Source organism: Anarrhichthys ocellatus, unplaced genomic scaffold (genome assembly GCF_004355925.1).
Source record: "Anarrhichthys ocellatus isolate YVR2014 unplaced genomic scaffold, GSC_Weel_1.0 scaffold37, whole genome shotgun sequence".
Classification (NCBI taxonomy): Eukaryota; Metazoa; Chordata; class Actinopteri; order Perciformes; family Anarhichadidae; genus Anarrhichthys; species Anarrhichthys ocellatus.
The window spans coordinates 3039855-3059299 of record NW_022280067.1 but is presented as its reverse complement, the minus strand read 5'-3'; the positions used below and the strand labels follow the sequence as shown (position 1 = coordinate 3059299).

The 19445-nt window shown below is 39.8% G+C and overlaps 1 protein-coding gene across 2 annotated transcripts in view; it reads left to right on the top strand.

Annotated features, from left to right (window-relative positions):
- The window catches only part of cetn4 (centrin 4), a 2745-nt gene extending 580 nt beyond the window's left edge, over window positions 1–2165 (top strand). The window contains exons 3-5 of one of the 2 annotated variants that reach the window (XM_031866921.1): window positions 115–243; window positions 521–658; window positions 1901–2165. In XM_031866921.1, coding sequence (XP_031722781.1) covers window positions 115–243; window positions 521–658; window positions 1901–1990 — 357 coding nt within the window. In that variant the 3' untranslated portion in view covers window positions 1991–2165. Of the gene's footprint in view, window positions 1–114; window positions 244–520 lie in introns of both variants that reach the window. The other variant, XM_031866920.1, reaches the window with a different exon arrangement.
- The last annotated feature ends 17280 nt before the right edge of the window (window positions 2166–19445 follow it).

The following is a 19445-nucleotide window of genomic DNA, read 5'->3' as shown; positions in this document are numbered from 1 at the left end:
GTGTGTGTGTGTGTGTGTGTGTGTGTGTGTGTGTGTGTGTGTGTGTGCGTGCGTGCGTGTGCGTGCGTGTTGTGATGAAGCTGATAACAGATCTCCCGTCCATCTGTGCCACAGGTGGCCATGAGAGCGCTCGGGTTTGAACCAAAGAAAGAAGAGATCAGGAAGATGATTGCAGACATCGATAAAGTTGGCTCTGGAACAATCGACTTTAATGACTTTCTCCATATGATGACTGTGAAAATGGTGAGCGTGTTATACAGTTGTTCAGACAAATACTGGAAACTTCTAGGAAATTAAAATTGGTCATTTCTAATCTTGGAAAGACGAACAACTCATGAAGTCACAAATCTGTGTTCTGTGTTGCTCTCAAAACAACAGTATGTCTTCTCATTAACTTATGTTGTAACATAAACACCACTCATGCAAAGCACACTTTTCAACAGTCACAGAAAATACATTAGATTAAAAAAAAAAAAGTATTAATTGAGGCATATATTATGTGTCATGTCGCTGTCAACAGAGTGAAAAAGACTCCAAAGAAGAAATAATGAAGGCGTTTCGGCTGTTTGATGATGACGGCACGGGAACAATCACATTCAAAAATCTCAAGAGAGTTGCCAAGGAGCTGGGTGAAAACCTCACGGATGAGGAATTACAGGTATCGTGTTCTCTGATGACGTGCAATGTTTCCCATATACTAAATATAATTACTTATTGGTGGTCCATGCACATGTGTAGAAATGTCACAATCTGGCGACAGATATCCAATAAAGCTATTAATAAGAGCAACATCTGAGCACTTCTTTTAGTGACAGGGAATGCCTTTGCAATGGTAGGTTTACTGGTGCATTCATGTACAAGTCATCAGCTTTTGAATTGATTGCTGTTTTGCAATTCTTTTTTTTTTTATATACGAGACAAAGAGAGTTCCTCTTTACTGTAAAAACGGAGCCTATAACCTCCTCGAGACAATCTCTTCATAGTTTCTGTTTTGCAGTTCTCGATGCAGGCTGTCGATGCTCTCACTGCGTCTGTCAGTAGCTCCCTACGCCTCCTCCTTCTGAACTACCTCGAGGTTTACTAATTCATTCTTAACCGTTTATTTAATACTCACTGGAAAGAGGGTTTATTTTCCTCAAACTGCTCTCATGTTTGATGATTGAGAATAGTTTCAGCAGATATTGTACCTTTGCATATAATGTGTGCACTGCATATCTTTTTAATGTTAAATGCACTCTTTGTGTGGAATATCAGGCTCAACAATAAGGATTTCCTGATTTCACGGGGCAAGTAAAATGCTTGTAAATAAATAAATCTAGCAACTCACTGGCCCAATCGGGCAAGTAGAGTTCTGACGTTAAAAAAAAAAAACCTGAATATGGAGCAGTATGTTTAGGAACACACTTCTTAAAAAGCCCAACAACAACAACAGAGAAGTGGTTGCTGCAGACACAGAAGAGTGAGCAGAATGTGGCCTTTGATAAAGTTACATAAATTGTTTGAATTGTAGCAGAATGCCTTAGACAGAATGCCTTAAACAATACCTTCAGAGGATATCTCAGGAAGCTAGAAATAAATGACCAATATTGAGAAATAATGAATACTAAACATTGGGTTGGATTTCTCAGCACTGGTAACAGTAAACGGTTCATTAAACGGCGTTACATTATACCCAAGCTCACAAATAAGACTGATACTCATCTGTCTCCTACTTCCCTTTATGTTGTTATGTTCTTACTCATGCTATTGAAATAGCAGTTGTTGGTTATTTCTGTGGACTAAAATTCCCAGGATGGAGTTTTTCTGGTCCATCACACCAGATGCATCGAGAAAAGCTCTCAGTGCACTTGTCATTTTTTTTGTATTTGAACATTCAGACTTCGTTTCTTATCCTTTTTAGGAAATGATCGACGAGGCGGATCAAAATGACAACGGTGAGGTGGATGAGCACGAGTTCTTGAGGATAATGAAGAAGACCAATCTTTACTGAACCCGTTGTGTGTCCCGGTCTTGATCTGGGATCTTTGTTATTAAGTTCATGTAGCAGCTTTTCTCTGAGACCTTTTTGAGACAGATTTGTGTAGTTTGCGAATAAATGTTTTAACATGCTGTATTTTTGCACGGATTTTTCTACAATGCAAGAAAAATAAATATAGTTCCTCACATTTGTCCGTTGTTACTTTTACATGCATTCCGTAGCTCCTCAGAGTCAGACTGCAAGAGTTTAATGTCTCTTTCACTTTGTACGCTGCGGTGCGTTGTGCACAGCGATGCATGACAATACTGTTCGATGTCGGGGAACAGACAGTGAAAGTCAAATGATTAAGTTGATGTCGACTAACAAGAATTATGTTATTGTAGACAGAAATGACGAGCGTGAACTTGAGATGAGTAACTCAGTAAAAGTCACTCTCACTTCATGTTTTGAGCTACTGCACCCAGTCATCGTCGTCTGTAGAGGATACAGTACCACTGTCTCGTACTGACATGTTCTGATCACGTTACAGGAAAGATGTTCCTGCTGATTAATTCTAGCGGAACACAGATTTTGACCAAAACACCATGCCTTGTCAAAATAAACAGGATACTGCAGTGACGTGATTTTCCGAGCCGTCAGACGGCTGTCTCGAATTTTGAGGATGCTTGCCACTGATTGTGAAAGTTCTGATAAGCTGTTCTAGACAGCGGAGGAACATCGGGCGGAAAATATGAAGAGTTTTGTCCCAAGACGAGATGTCCTTTTTCATTTTTAACATATTCCGCACATAAAAATTGACAACTTTCCCAGACGATAGGTCCTTCAAGTGGTACTTCATACGATTTATTTATTTTTGAACATGTATGACTCGGAGTAAAATAATACAATTGGCTTCACTTTTAACCAGATTCAAAGTGCCAGAATATGGAATTGATATGCATTCCTCTCATTTTGTTCATCTGCCAAACTGAAATTTGGAATTGATATAGATGAGCCAAATCAAAAGGCCTGTATTTCAAAGGTTCACTTCATGTTAGCCCCTGTGGCTCAAATCCATCTACGTTGTTGGAGTTCAAAGTACAGCACACACCAGGTGAGAGCTGAAAAGCACTGCTGAAACTCTGAGTGGAGATTTTCTGTCTGACCGTTCATGGCAATGTGTGAGGACTCCCCATTTTAAACAGGTGAGCCCCAAAGTACCATTCTACCACCGTTATCATTTCCGGTGGTTACCAGTGAATTCAGAATCCAACGTTCAGATTCCTTTTCAATTATTTGCTGATGATATGGCTCTCGTCAGCCTCCTACGTGTTAGGAGACACTGCAGGGGAAAGCCTGTATTTTAAGGGGCTGTTGGCGTGTCGCATTGTTTCAGGCCGTAGAATCCACGGAAAGCGAGGCCGTCACGGTGCTGTGTTCCCAAGACCCTTTTTGTTACCTTTTTTTGTTTTTGCACTTAGTGTTTTGCACGTGTCTTATGTTCGTGGAACTCCAAGCTCTCCTAAAGTGTTGACTGTTTCTTACTACTGTAGTCTTATTTGTATTTCATGTTGATTTTGGTGAAGCCAAAGACAATTTTCCACATTGTGGACGTTAATTTTTCAACATGTGCTGATATTATTGTAGAACGTCCTTTTAAAGCTCCTCGAGCTAATCACTTGCTCTTAGAAAGTGTTGTTTCAAACTTTGAAATTGTTTTCATGGGTTACAGCAGTCATTTCGGAAGAGTGGGCGTCTTTTCAAACGGTGGATGTTTGATTTTAGAACAAAAACTTTCCTATTGGAGTTTGATGTTTTTGTACAATGGCAGTTTCATGGCCTATAATATCTTCACAGCCCCTCAGCAGTGTTATTCCCCTACTGTTGTGGTTAAACATTCACATCACAGTCTGTTCAATACTCCCACTGCTCCGCTGCCGCTTTTCTTTTTCCCATAAAATGATCAATTTCCAAAACATCGAAGCGCTGAAAGTCTGGCTGTTGCTGGTAAAAGATGATTTTATTATTAATGCTTAAAGGTCAAGAATGTGTCACCATTATCGAGGCAACCTATTTTCACAAACCTCTGAGTAAGACGAGCTGAAGACAAACTAATAACCCTCATTGTGCCCAGAAGAAGCAAAGAGAGACTGCACCAGTGGTAGGTTTGCTTTTTAACATTATTTATGAAATAGCTTTTATATTATTTCTGGATTATGAATGTTAACATTTCAGCAAATCTTTTACACCGTTTTGAGGAAGCTTGTTTTTGTTTTATACCTCCTTTTTAATTGCTATCTTTGAATACAATGTAGAGGAAACTTTGTAAAAAAAAAAAAAAAAAACTTTGGGGGGGCGACCGTGGCTTACTGGGCTTACTGGGTAGAGAGGGTTGTCCGCCAACCGCAAGGTCACCGGTTTGATCCTCGGCTGCAACGTGTCCTGTGTCGAAGTGTCCCTGAGCAGGACACTGAACCCCTAACTGCTCCCCGGGCGCCTGCATGGGCAGCCCACTGCTCCCTATATATACACAGGGATGGGTCAAATGCAGAGAATAATTTCCCCACTGTGGAAGGAATAAAGGAATGTTTCTTTTCTTTCCTTCTTCTAAAATAAACCTTTGTAACCACAGTGCTGAAAGACATGACTTTTAAATACTGAGTGTGTGATGATTAAATGTTGCTTCATATCTTTTCTAATCCTCGTCCTGACTGTTGCACACCTGACTCATGTACGCGTCTTGTATTTTACTGCTCCCCCTGAACCAATCACCTTTACACATTCGAGTAGATCAGGTGTGCAGGATTATGAAAAAAAGCTTGCTCGACAAAGAGCATTTGAGAATCTTAAACAGCCTCCTCAGGCTAGGGAAGCAGGGACAAAGCACCCAACATAAAACATTATAGTCTTCATATATATATATCTTCGTATTGAGTTTTTATTCATTATTTTAAAGTATGACTGTGCATGGTGTCTGAAGGAGGTAGAAGGAAGTCAGAGTTACCTCGAGACGCCTCATAGCTAGTGAAGAAGACTGATTCTGTGGACTAAGTGCAACAACACATGTTGGATATGAAAGCTCACATTCTAAGAGTCGACAAAAATAATCTGCAGCTGAGATCGAGCAGCTGTGTTCTTTGTCTCTACGACATAGGTTTGGATTTCTGGTTAAGCTGTAATGCGATGAATCGTGTTGATCCGTCATTCTGCACTTTAATTCTGTCGAGTGGAGCGCTGCGTCTCAGTCCTCATAAGTAAATGATAGTGTTGCAACAGGACTGATCAGTCAGCTAGTCAGTTATTTTCACTACACAGTCAATAAAATGAAAAATGCTGATTACAATTTACTGCAGACCTCAGTTTTATCTTAAGATGTCTCGCTGTCTGATGAACAACCTGAAAAAAAATCATTAAATATGAAATGAAACAAAGAAACTAATTGTTTCAGCAACATGTTTTGTTTTTTAGAAAGGATGATTGCAGGCAGCTCTCATGTCTCTCGATCATTGTTAGCTGTGTTCTTAACTCGCAGCAGCAAAGGATGCAGAGAAGTTCATCAAAATTTGAAGGCGACTCTCGTTCCATCTGCCAAAATCTAATCTAAAGTGTGGCGGGTTAACAGAACTCCCTGAAAAAAGGGACTACATGTATTCAGACCTAAATAATAAACGCAACGAAAGGAACCTTTGCACTGTGTAGATAAAGAAACAGTGGGTGGGATCACACTTTCACATGAGACAATATTACTATTTGAGTGTTTATCAGATAACTCTAATAAGTCACTGAAGAATAACGGCCGTCAATTCAGCACGTTTGTGTGTTCCAGTGACGATTGATTACAGATCGACGTATAATGTGGTCAAATTAAGCCATGAATAAGGCAGGGGAAAAATATCAACAAATCTGCACTTTTTTTGGTCACAGGAATTATTTTATGTAGCAACCTTAACGCAACATTTGTAAACTTGCTGATATCACAGTACTTTGTTGCACCTGACAAATGCAAATTTACTTCCTGCAGGAGGTTTCTTTTCATTGTCATTCTGTTAAATTAATATGAATAAATGGTGAATAATTTGCCCAACAACAATGTGAAGTAGAGCTGAATTCCACATTTTCATTCCAAACATCAGTTCTGGTAAGATTTGATTTAAATTCAGTAACAATGACATTGAAAAATGAATCCATCGTTGTAAACAAGCCGTGTCATGCCTGCTGCTGTGCCGGTGAAGAGGACCACAAGAGGCGATCCCCCACCCACGCCCTCTGTGCTCTTCCTGTACACTTACGGTAATATCAAGCACGCCCGCTTTTCCAAATCCCCTTCATTTGTCCTTGTTCCAGCTCTCTGAATGCTTGCAAGGACTTTTACGTTATTTTTTACGTTTATGTTCATTAAGAAGAGTTTTTCCAGACAAATAAACAATATTCTGCAATATGTGTACGAGTTGCATTTCAACCTCGCGCCCACTCGCCCCGGAAAATGCAAACTGTTCACGAAGAAGAGACCGCAGGGTAGGAAATCATACTACAGCAGGTGGGAGGAGGAAGTAAACTACATAATTAAGACAGAGTTTGAAATACACACACACACACACACACACAGATGATTATTTAGGCTACAGGAACATTACAGATGCTATTTCGATTGTTGAAAGTTGAAAAAAATGATTTAAATGGTTAGTGCGATTATCAGATTTAATAAATAGGCTCGTTCACGGTGTTGCAACGTTTGACCACCAAACCTTCATAGGTTTGTTATCTCTCCCACCTGTTGACCTCCATCTGTCAGTGATCTCCCGTCTGCAGCCTCACTTCAAGTCACACTCTCTGCACTGCGTTTAACACTCCGGCTGACCACAAAGAGAAACTCTCAGTGTGCGACATGTCTTCAGTCCTGACCGAGAGCTTTAGTCATCACCAAAAACATGCCTTGGTGCAGAGACGGTGCACTGAGTCAAAAAAAGAAAGAAAGAGAAAACGGAAAAAGCTTCAGATGCAGATGCGGCGCATGTGATTACATTTCTCCACCGTGAGAGATAAACGGCTACATGTGGCTTAGTAAAATAACTTTGGTCATGATTGTATATAAAAACATTTTATAAAGGGTTTGTAAGTTGTAATTAATGCCTTCATTAGTTTGATGTGTAAACATCTCTTTGGTTGGTGTTACTTCTCCTTGTTCAACTGTTTTTTGTCTTTTTTAGCTCAACTCATCTGAAACACCCTCCCAAGTATTAAGTAAATATTAATACGTTGTTGGTCCAGATGATCTGCAGGTCTGTTTCCAAAAGGTCAACCTGTCAATAGACGAGGTCTAGTGAAAGGCTGGAGGAGGATCATGTACATTCTTCACTACTTGGCAACACACAAATGGTTCTGGTATGTCCCACAAATGTCCAAAAAGCATTTTAAAATTATCGTTCAACCGTCAAAAAACACATTTATTAAAACAAATTCTTTCTAAAGAAAATCATACAGAAAAACTCCACATCTTTAATTCTAAATGCACTATTTCAAAGTCTTTCTTTTCTGTGCAGGAGGTTACATATCCAACAGGGTGAATTTAAATTTCATTGTGCTCATTTTAACAGAGCTGCTTTATAAGGCAGGTAACACTCTCTCTCTCTCGCTCTCTCTCTCACACACGTTGAAATGGGTTCCTAGAGTAAAATTCTTTTGAATCTGAAATCTACCTGAGGACACATTTTCCCTTCTGTACGTGCATTACAGAAGGGACTCCTGGTGAGCCGGGCGTCTGAGGGTGATGCACCTCTAACCAGTCGGAGCCCCCACCCACCTGTTCCCTTACGCTGACAGAGTAAGAACAGACGAGAGGGGTTTTCTCTCTGTCTCACTTCCTTCCCGATGTAAAGATTGTGTGTGCACGAACACTGACGAGGCAGACAGACGGCACAGTGTGTGTGTGTGTGTGTGTGTGTGCGCGACTGACTAACAGAATGATGCCTCCTGAATTTCCCAAATGTGTAATGCTCATTCATATTGGAGGAGATGACCGTCACTAAAGAAATATTCTGTATTGTTTCCATACAAATGTTGCCATTTTGTGTAGCCTGAAAACACAAATGATTTTTAATCACTACTTCTAATAACCTTGGGGCACATGTATGAAAAGTGTGTGTGTGCATTAAAGTGTTCAATGAACACAGACTTTACACTCTGCGTATAGAAACATGCCGATTTTATTCTTTTTCCTCGGGTTTTGAGTGGTTTTTCACACTATAATACAGTATGTGAGTAAGAGCTGGAATCCAGCTGTTACTCCAAGTGTTCAACTGTTACTGAATAAAACCAAATAAAAGCTGGTTTGCCTCCGCCAAAAAGTCATGTTGCAGTTTACGTCCAAGTTAGCTCAAAATATCATAATTTTATCCCCATTTCCTAAAATCATGTTTTGTGAGGTCACAGTGACCTTTGACCACCAAATTCGAATCAGTTCATACTTGAGTCCGGGTGGACGTTTGTGCCAACTTTGAAGAGATTCCCTCAAAGCGTTCCTGAGCTACCGTGTTAATGACAATGTGACGGAGGGACAGACCCACCCTGAGGGTTAGGGTTATGATGCCTCCAGCCTCGGCTCTCGCCAGCGTGGAGGCAGAAAAATATTCTCTTCTATATTTGCCAGCTGCAAGAAGCAACGCACATCAAAGTGGCTGAGCTTCAGAGGCAACTCCGTGCGCTAAATTGGAGTCAGTGAGCGGTGACACTGACTTCTTCTGGGCTGCATTGTGTTTCTAACACAAACGTCTGACATACAGGTGGGTGGAATGAAAGGCACCAAGTAGTGCCAACGAACAAACTCACATTAAAGTAGGTAAAAGGACAGAATAACAAACACGATTGTTCTTTCTCCGAGTGGTGGTGAATAAAGTGCATTGGTGATTTTTAGGAAGCATGCCTATTTATCAAAACATAAATAGGCATAAAGGACACAAATTAAATATATGACACCAGTCGGGTCAGGTCTCGTCAACTGCTACCTTTAGTACACACTGGACAAAAGACGCAGTCGTGATACATGAGTCAGGATGTGCTGAACTCTGGAGAAAATGTGCAGAAAGGCCAGTTTTTGGGGTGAGTTGACTCATGTTGATGCTTGGAAAATGGACAGACGTTTCCTAACATCTTCACATGCACCAAGAGACACATCTGGAGTGTGAGCTTACGTGGAAAACGGTTGGTCTGTGTGTTCTGCCAGCGTCATACATCTTCAGTGCGTGCAGCCCTTAATGTGTGACTCTAATAAAGTACAATGACTTAACCACAAGCAGCAACGAGAGAACCTAAACTGGAGGAGATATCGAAGTCATTTCATGATTTTTCAACATCAAAAACCTGTCTTGCTCTGAAAGCTCTGGTGCTGTTGAGTGAGAGTTTGAATCACTTTTTAAACACGTGGTCCTGATAAAGGAACAGCTACAACGTGTGCGTCATTTCTTATAAGTGCATGTATTTACAATAAAGAGGCAGTAAATCCATCACCGAAATGCTACCTGTAAAGATCCTCTTTCATAATCGGCACTGCTGTGACATTAAAAGACGTAATTATGTTGTATACTGGAATCCATTTCATTCATAGTTGCTGCAAGTAAATCTGAGATCAATGTATTCATCAAAAACCTGTCTACTAACCCGAATAAATAAACCCTCACCCTGCACACCATTACTGATACTCATCGATAATTCTCCCCTGTGATGTGGTTTCATCACATCTTTGAAAGGGTTCAACTTTTATTGTGAAATCTGTCTCAAAAATGAGGACAGAACTGGACCGAAAAGAAAGACATTTTGTGTTTGATGAGTAACGGTGAGATGATAGAAGCGTGGCAGCCGAGGAGCCCAGTTAAAAAGACTTTAGGTAATATTCCTAAATATGGTTTGAGTTGTTGTGGAGCAGTGGACTTCCTGCTCCACTGACAAAACATACCATCTCCTCACTTCTCCTTTTGAGTTTCCTGTTGTTGCAGCATGCTGTGTGTGTGTTTGTGTAGGTGGCCATGATGCAGTGAATACATTGAGGTTGTCGATACCACATCTACCAAACACCACCTATGACACGGTGCCGCCACGGCTCCACTGATTCAAAATGAAAATGGGAAGTGCCGTCTTCCTTTAGTTTCCTGTCGGGTGCACTCAAACAGCTTTACGTTCACACATTCGCATCTATAGGACCCACGCACGCGCGTCTTGACGCCACTCGAGAATCACGTAGTGGTGACTGCCAGTGGAAAAGAAAGTTTCATTACTCACACCAGTTTCTGCAGCTTTCCAAGTGGTTTTCCTCTGTCCTCAGGGATTAGTATAAAAAGGTAAGCGACACAACCGTCTGCATTTCCAGTAAATATCTCGAAAAGCCTCCTCTGGTGATCTGGTGCCTGCTGCTCACACCGAGAATATGAAGTTGGTTGTGTTTTGCCTTTTTGCAGTCTGGTGCATTTCTTTGGCCGGCACATCGAGCCCTCAGACTGCCCAGAGGAGAAAACTAATAGAAGTCCTGGGACAGTTGAGTGTTGTGAGAAAAAGCCTGCAGGTAGGTTCATTTACTTTGAGCTTTTCACAGCTTGGCCCATGTTTGCTGGCGGTTCTTGTTACTAAGAACAATGTTCTCCGTTTGTTTCTCACAGCACAATGAGAAGATGCTGAATACTCCGCCACAGAATGTTGAGGTAAGCAAATCCATTCTAAATAATGTTGACAGCATGGTCGCCGACTCTCTTAATATTTGCGGTTGCTTAGTCATTGTTGATATTCTCCCACCTACTGCAGTTGCTGGCTGTCGTGTGCCCGCCACTGTAGGAGTAGATCAAATAACGTGTGAAATGACAAAACATGTTGAGTTAGAAGCAAATATAATCAGGTAAGGTTTACCTTGCAGCCTTACAAATTAATCATTTTAAATATATATTCTGTTTTTTTCCTTATTGTTATTTTACATCTTGTGATAGTTTATTTTGACAAAATACATTTAAAATAAGATTAACTTCAGGCTGACTAAGGTTTTCCATGCTGTACATTTACAAAGAAATCTGTCATCGTTTGAAAAGTAAATTGAAATATGAGCATTTATTTTTAAATTGAGTTATTTTTGGTATTTGATAAAGAAAACATGAAATCTACCAAAAATAAATTTGCATTGGAAATTATTATTATTTATTAGGTCTGTGGTTCAAATATTACATTTGAAAAGTGCTATAGAGAACAAACCAACCACTATGCATTTATATTTGAATTAAAGAATTACTGGTCCTAGTGGAAAAAACATCAGTCTGTCAGATAAATAAATATTATAATCACAAAAACACTTTAAATACAACAATTATATTTAGCTTAACTGTCTTAGAGAACATGCATTTTTACTACAATTAGACCTTGTAGAAAGAAAACCCTACGTTTGGTAACGTTAAGCAATGCTCTTGTGGCCAAAACAATTGCACATAAAACTTGACTTTGTGTACTTTGTTTAAATAAATGCCCATTTAAGATCAAATGCATTACTTGTAAACTCAGATCGGCCCTCTTTTCTTGTCAGGCTCTTGAGTGAGTCAAGTCGAGAGCCTGCACCGTGTATTTTCTCACAGCTTTCCATTGCACGCTCAAGTGAAATGTGATGAGTAATCAAGCAAACAAAACCATGACACTTCCTCACCGACTCAAAACGCTCTCTCTGCTGCGCTGGAACACGCTCGACTCAACCTTTTGTGTAACAACGGGCAACTTCTGGCTCGTCTTAAACCACGAAGGATCAGGATGCCCGAGTGGGTGAGAAGCCACTATTGTGCACAACAAAGCTCATTATTCAGAAAGAATAATCTTTACACAACAGAGCAAAGATCGCAACAGATGTCGTGACTGTAGAATGCAAAATCCCCATCATAGAGAATTAAAGAATAAACAGTAGCCAGCGGTTCTTATAGTTTCTCTTCAGACACTGATCTAAAAACTGATTTGACCCGAGCTAGTCGGGTTCAGGAGCGTCACACGTTGCAGCGTCAAAGCAGAAACAATCACTCGGAAACAATGCGTCACATCGTCGACACTTTCATTCAGATTTCTGGAGGGAAACAATTCTGACAAGAAATAAAACGCCCAAAGCACTTTTGGGAACAGAAACTTATCTTTAAAATAGTGGAAACTTCATGTGAAGTTTCAGTTGAAGTAAAAGTGTTCTGCATGTATCTGATTGGAAAGTCGTGACATGAAACCAGAGACAGCAGCTTTCTTGGAAATGTTTTGATGGCAGTGATGATGGCAGGATTTTTCCCTCAAATGAATACATGTAGAAGTTTACAGAACTACATTATTAAAACCAACACATGTTATAGATTTTTGGACAAAATACGATTCTTAAAGTTTGACCTTCTGGCTAATCTGTCAGTGTCATGTTCCTAAACTAATTTAACAGCAACAATTTTGTCATCGATTTAAATCAATTAACAGTAACGTTGAATTAAATTAAAGAACGTCATGTTCCGTTTTTTAGAAACTAATATTTTGTATATTATCTCTTGATCACAGTGTGTTTACAATGTTTCATGTAAAGAAAGCAGCTGCTGTATGTACTTTAAGAGGCCGGATTGGTCACATTACATTGTCATATGTCGGTGTGGTATTGATGTAATATTCACGAGCAATGTTTTCCTTTTATATAAACAGGACCGCTGCTGTCTGTCAGCACTGCGATGCTTCCGGACGAATCTGAATGTGCATTTCGACATTACGGAAATAAAACAAAAAAAACTTTACAGGAGCCTCATGAATGAAAAAACTGTGAGTAAATGGGTGGGCGTGGGAAGGATGTAATAAACAATGCATGTGTCTAAAAGCGTTGATGTCAAGCTTCTGTTACAGCATAAAACTAACAAGTTACTTTGATCCTTTTCAGGAGAGAGGTCTCTGCAATTCTATCACTTCAGGAGATGTAAGAGAACATTTTCTTCTGTTATTTCCTGATTTGCAGTTCTTTAAACACTGAATGTGCACATGAAGTGTTGCACTCGCAGTAGATGGTCATCAGTAAGTTAACTTTGCGTTTCCCTTCAGGCAACCTGCCAAGACTGCGACTCGCATCCGAAGGCAACTACGAGGGAATTTTTCAACAGACTCGAGTCTCTTATTCAAAAGGTAAACCTCTCTTTTGCTTCATCATAAGGTGTCTGGAAATCTGTAGCACTACATGTCATTAATGTTGTAAAGATGTAAACATGTGAAACAATGACTGATGTGAATACATATTTTCCTCCTTTTTAGGGCATAGCCAGAATGAGCATGAAGTGAGAGGAGGTGGAGATCTTCATGTGACCAAGGATTGAATGTAGAGAAGACACTACGCTGAAGAGATGCTGAACATTGTTTTAGCCTTCTGAATATTGAACTTATTTATTATTTATTTAGATTGTGGTGTTGGATCCACTAAAGCTGTGAAGATTGTATTCTCAGGGAAGCTGCTTTGCCGCCCCCCAGTGGACTTGGCAGTTTAGATCCCCCCCCCTCGTTTTCACTGAAAGTGAAAGATGATTTATATGTCGTAGTTCTCAAAGAATATAAAGTGTATAATTACATTTCTACTGTGTATGACTTACCTTAGTACAGGATGTTTTTATTAAAATAATTGTACCATTTTAAAATATATAATAAATTACAACACAAGAGGTTTTTGGGTTGCCTGGTTTATTTGGAGGACGTCATCACTTAAAGTTCTTATCGATTGCACACGTTTGTTAAACTCTGTGAAAAGCAGTGGGAAGATGGGAAATGTCTTACTGTCATTAATAAGGATAGAAACAGTGCTGTTAAATTAAATAACACACACTGTTCTCCATTTTCAGCAGTAGGTGGCAGCTAATGTACATTTATGCTCAAGTTCTTAATGTTTGTTTGTTTGTTTGTTTGTTTATTGTTGTATTTCACACATTTAAAAACCAACTATGGGGTTTGCCAGCAAGATATGTGCTGGACTGAAGTAAAGACTCAAGACTATTTTAGATGCTGTTAATTGTTTTAGTCCATATTGTGATGTCACTAAAGTATCACAGAATAGCACCATTGCTGGTTTTATTATTGTGGTGAAAAAACAAAAAGGCAGCGTTTGAAACTGTGTTGATGTTACAGAACAGAACACATGACAGCATAGAGGACATGTTTTTGATCTCATTTTCAGGATTTACTTTGTTTCTCGATTTCCTATTATAATGTGTTCATTACATTGTCTTTAACTCTCCCAATGACCGAGCTTCCTGTTTAAGTCTTTGCTATTTTAAAACTGACTGACTGCTGCTGTGGTTCTTTAAAGTGAAATCTTACAAAATGGTTCAAATGAAGTGATGAAGAAACAATCGCACCCGATTTTTAGATTACTTTATGTCAAAAATAAATCATATTCAATACTACAGAGCCCTGGAAAGAACGAGGATGGGGGGGAAATGGCAGGTAAAAAAAATAAAATTCGGGAGATCTCGCAGAAGTTTTTGTAAGATCTGTCAAAATTCGGGTTAAAAAAATAATTAAAACAATGAATTAAGATTTATGTACTTCTGGGTCAGTTCGGCCTCATGGAGAGCAACCACAACAATAGAGCGCACACACCCATGGGAGAGGTTCATTTTATGGACTTTCATTTTGAGATTGGCCATAAATATATATATATATAAAGACATTAAAACATCAGTGGCATAGTTATCTACGCACATAAGTGAGAGACATCTGAAGCCCTGCCGCTGCTTCTGCAGCTCCAGAGAGAGACCTGACCTTCAGTTGGTGGCTCTGTAGGGACTTGAATTCAACCCCAGAGCCCAAGAACCGATGCAGTCTACTACAGTTGCATTTTCACAAAATGCATGCATTGCACCCTCAAATTATTATTTGGCACCCTCAGGTTATTAATAACGTCAAACCCAAGCACCAGTATGTGGGCGTCTTTCCGTGCGCCCCTTCCATTTTGGTTCATGTAGGCTTTGTGCAGCAGTGCAACATTCTGGGTGAAGGTGAACTGTATATCAGAAGTATGGTGAAGAAATACTCCCTCAGTCACATCATTGGTCTCATAGCTCTGAAACAATCACAGTTAAACGTGATGACTGAAAGCTTTACCTGGAGTCGCGATGGTTCAGGGATCGACGCCATTTCATCAATATATCCGTGTCGAGGATAAAACATGAGAAGTTACTTTTGCTTAAAAATAAAGTTGGAAAAGAGGCTTTAATGAGCCCTGGTAACAGGAAGCTCCGGCAATGTTCCAGTCCAGCTTTCAGACTGTTCAGATTTGACAGAAATATGTTCCTCTGTAGTTATTGTAGTTATATGTACTGTATTCACATTGGGTCTTATTGCATATTTAATGAATAAAACATGAAATCAAGCTTGTGTCACCAAATCAAATCAAAATGTGTCAGTCTATATTGACGTTCACCACTGTCTCTAATGATTACACCAGGCGTATGTGTAATTGCTGCAGACATGTATAAACTCTGTGGTGAGAAAACTACCACAAAGAGACACTCCAGCATGCAGCAGTATTCAGCAACAAAGCAACCCAAATACCTCTGACAACTCTCACAATGACAGGTGCAAACATGCAAGCAGGTGTCCTCACAACAAACACTACTGCTGCGGACTTCCCAGATGACAAAGGGGGATTTCAGCAAAACAGACAAATTCCAACTTACCGAGATGCATTTCACACCTTGACGCAAGCCACTAGACCCAATAAAAAAACATCACCCTGTGCATTACAACAGAGGACCTTTTTTATTGAAATGCAAGGTTAGATGAATACTTCAGCCAGAAAATGACCATTTGTATATCAATTACTCATCGCCAGTAACCTTTAGAGAACCAAAAAACAGAAAAGTCTTGATAGCTTGAAGTTCTGCATCAAAAGCTCAGTTTACAAAGTCTCACACAACCCGTGCAGTATAATCCAAGTCTCAGTTATATGCGGAGAACCTTATCGGAAAACACTTCGGACTAGTGCAGCTGTGCAACAGTGAGACTGTTTGTACTGAAGTGTATGGAGTCTTGTAAGATCATGCAGAGAAGTCTGAAGAACTTTATAATGGAGCATTGATAAAGCTTGATTTGGAAAGGGGCCAAATGCATACAAATAAGACCGTGTGCACATGGAAATGGAGTCCGAGTTGGAGTGTAAATAGTAAAGGACCCAGCACAGACCCCTGTGGTACCCCTCGTTTATCTTGAGGTTGTTAAAAGTAACAAATTTACAGTTAACGGTTTATAACGTGGATGGTTTTATAGTTAACGGTTTGTAACGTGGATGTTAAACAAATCGCGATGCACAGTACTTATAGGAACAATGCATTAAAACATACACTGAAGCTTGAAGCTTACACTTGAGCACTTTAATAGAGAAAAACCGTCCATTAGCACTGATTGAAATTGACAAACATTGATGTATTCTAATAGGGGTCGATCTATCCATCCAACGGCGTTGTCTTTATTGATCTGATGGAGAAATGCTAGTTAAGACACAAATATCTCCATCACATTTTGTCCTCATGTTAAATATAGTAGGCTATATTCTGTTTCTAGTCTTCACATGGATTGTACATGTATTGTTCTCTCTGTGATTTTATGATACATACAACTAGCTGATGTTACATCCGCTCTGATTAAAGGCTTTACACTAAAACAAAGTCAGTTTATAGTAGATAAATTGATCAAGCTGTGATCTTACTTTGTTCCTCACTAATGGGACTGTTGCCTTTTTAAAAATGTACTGAAATGATCTTTCTCATGCAAATCATAGAGCTTAAATTCAATAAGTGCACCTGTTCCACCTCTAAAACACTATAAATATTAATTGTAGCTATAAAACTATTATTGCATATGATGGCAACAAAGTTTACCATCATTTATGACCATACAAAACACAAAAACAATATTTCCAGGATCTAAAACCTGAAACTACACAACTGTGTTGTCTATATTGAGTTAATATATTATTTGGAGAATCAGAGTTCAAGCAAAACGTATTATAGGCATGGAGCATATGGGTTCACTCCAAAACCGGCTTTGCTTTTGATTTGGTTCAGAAAAAAAGTGCAAAATGTTGCAATCGAGTGTGGAATTGCCTTCTCTACAGCTGAAACCCCACGGTGAAGAAAGCAAGCAAACCAAGCAGCTGTGTTGTGAAGATGGGTGTGAGCGCACAGCCAAACAGCTGTGTACCTGTCGATCGTCCCCTGTCGATCACCTTGACAGTCTGTTCATTTCACTCTTGGTGTGTGTGGTTGTGTTCAGTGGGGTTTTCCACAGTGCCCACAACAACATGAGTAATGTGTGTAAACCGAACCTAAACAACAAGATAGCCATGTGACTGCCGGTTGCTCATCCCTGCCTCACCCTGTTAGACACTTTTGCTCGAGTAACCGTAATGATGGCAAACATTTGTATTTTCTTTGTACAGTTTTGGACTAAGTAGCCTCCATTTACAGTATCTAACAACCACACATAAAACAATGTTGCTAATAGATTGGGTGGCCTGTCCACACTGGTTCTGAGGAGATCTCTTCCTAAAGGGAGTTCACAACCTCAGTGATGGGGACAAGATCCAATTCAAACATGCTTTCTTAAATTGAGCTGAGGCTTCAGCCGTCTACTTTAGAGAGACCAAGAGTGGCTCTTCCATGCCTCTGTGTCTCACCACACAGTGGCTCATTCGCTACCTGCAGTGGAGGGACAGTAACACAATGAACCTTGTAAGATGTCTTGAGCTGGTCCATCGAGCGGGTGGAGGCTCGCGCTTGTCACAGCCCCGTGCTTGCAGGTGGAGCAGAAAGACTCCTTCTTGAGGTTGCTTTTCTGCTCACTCTGTGGGTTTGCATTACGTGCATGCATCTGGTTTTTATCTGCGCGGGTTGAGGCCAATTACAATTATTGCTTTGTTGATCTTTGACTTACAAGTACTAATACCACAATTTTAAAAACACTGTTACAAGTAAATGTCCTGCATTCAAAATATTACTTTAGTAAAAGTATGTTAGTATATAATCAAGAAAATGTACTTTAAGTATAAAAGTAAAAGTACTTACTGTGCAGCTAAATGGGCTCTTTAGTCATTACATTATTATAAATGATAATAGATTAATATTATTGATGCAGTACCTAATTTAAGATACATTTTAATGTTGTAAAAATTACAATATTTCCCTCTGAAATGTCGTGGAGCAGAAAGTAGCATCAAAGTTGTACTTGAGTAAATGTGCTTAGCTTGTTTCTTACAATGCTGTAGGTGGGGGGGACATTAAGGGTGGGGGGGAAATCGATTCTTAGATGCAGTAGATTTTCTGACGATTCTCTCTTGAAAGATTATGTCTTGAATCAGAAAACTCAATAATCTGAACATTTTAAACTCATTTCTCAACGTTACGATCATGTGTAACAATTCTGTGACGCCGATATGTCCGTTCCTTACGGCTGCCCCTGAACGCAACAGCGGTAATAATACACGTGCGTCTTGTTTATGTTTTAAGCTAAATACTGTCAGAGTTCTGGTGAGGGCGGCTGAGCTTCAGCAGCTGAATGTGGATAGCATCTGACCGGCACCACCGGCCTTAAATATTAACATATGGAAGCCTTTTGCTTCTTCTTCGAGTGAAGATGGAAGCGAATCATATTTTATTTGTCAACGATTTGCCTCCCTACTCAGTCATTGAGAATCAGAGCTTTTGGAACCGAGGTACAACATTCATCTCAACATTTTTACGGATAAATCGATACTCTAGTCTAGAACCAAACCGGAGCTCAAGTCATGGAGTCACTGGGAAAGAGGGGAGGATGGTAGAACCATTGCAAGTATGCCATACACATGACATACGATATTATAGGTCAGACCCTGATTTCGAGGTCCAAGGATTACTTAAACTCTATTCCAGTCATCTCAAAGCGTGTGCTACTTGATGCCCAGTCTCTGACCAAACTGCAGCAGAAGCGAGACGGAAACATTTCAAACCAAACATGTGCATGATGGAAAATGTACAACGAAGGCATTTGTTCCAAAAAAATTCCCTTTGACTAAAACAAAGAGCAATGCCCCCTGCCCTTTACATGACACACGCTTGTGGGTACCATGCAGTAAACGTAAAAAAAAAAAAAAAAAAAAAAAAAAAAATTGGGACGGATTTTTGATAATCCAGAAGTTACTTCTGACTCAAATGCAACGCGTCAAATCAGCAGAGTCGCCACGTGTTGTGGGCTGTGGTAACCAAACCTCCACCGGCTCCCCTGACATCACTACTATCATGGAAACCAAAGATTTTATTTCCTTTTTCATTCGTTTGGTACATGAAGGGCATTTCCTGGTCACTGTAATTCAAACATCACCCCCGACACACACACACACATACACACACAAAGCGTCATAGGAAGTGAAACAACCAAATCAGTTTTACGAGGCATAGTATTTGATCCACTACATCTCTTTGCAGATTACTAGAGAATGAACCACAATTCC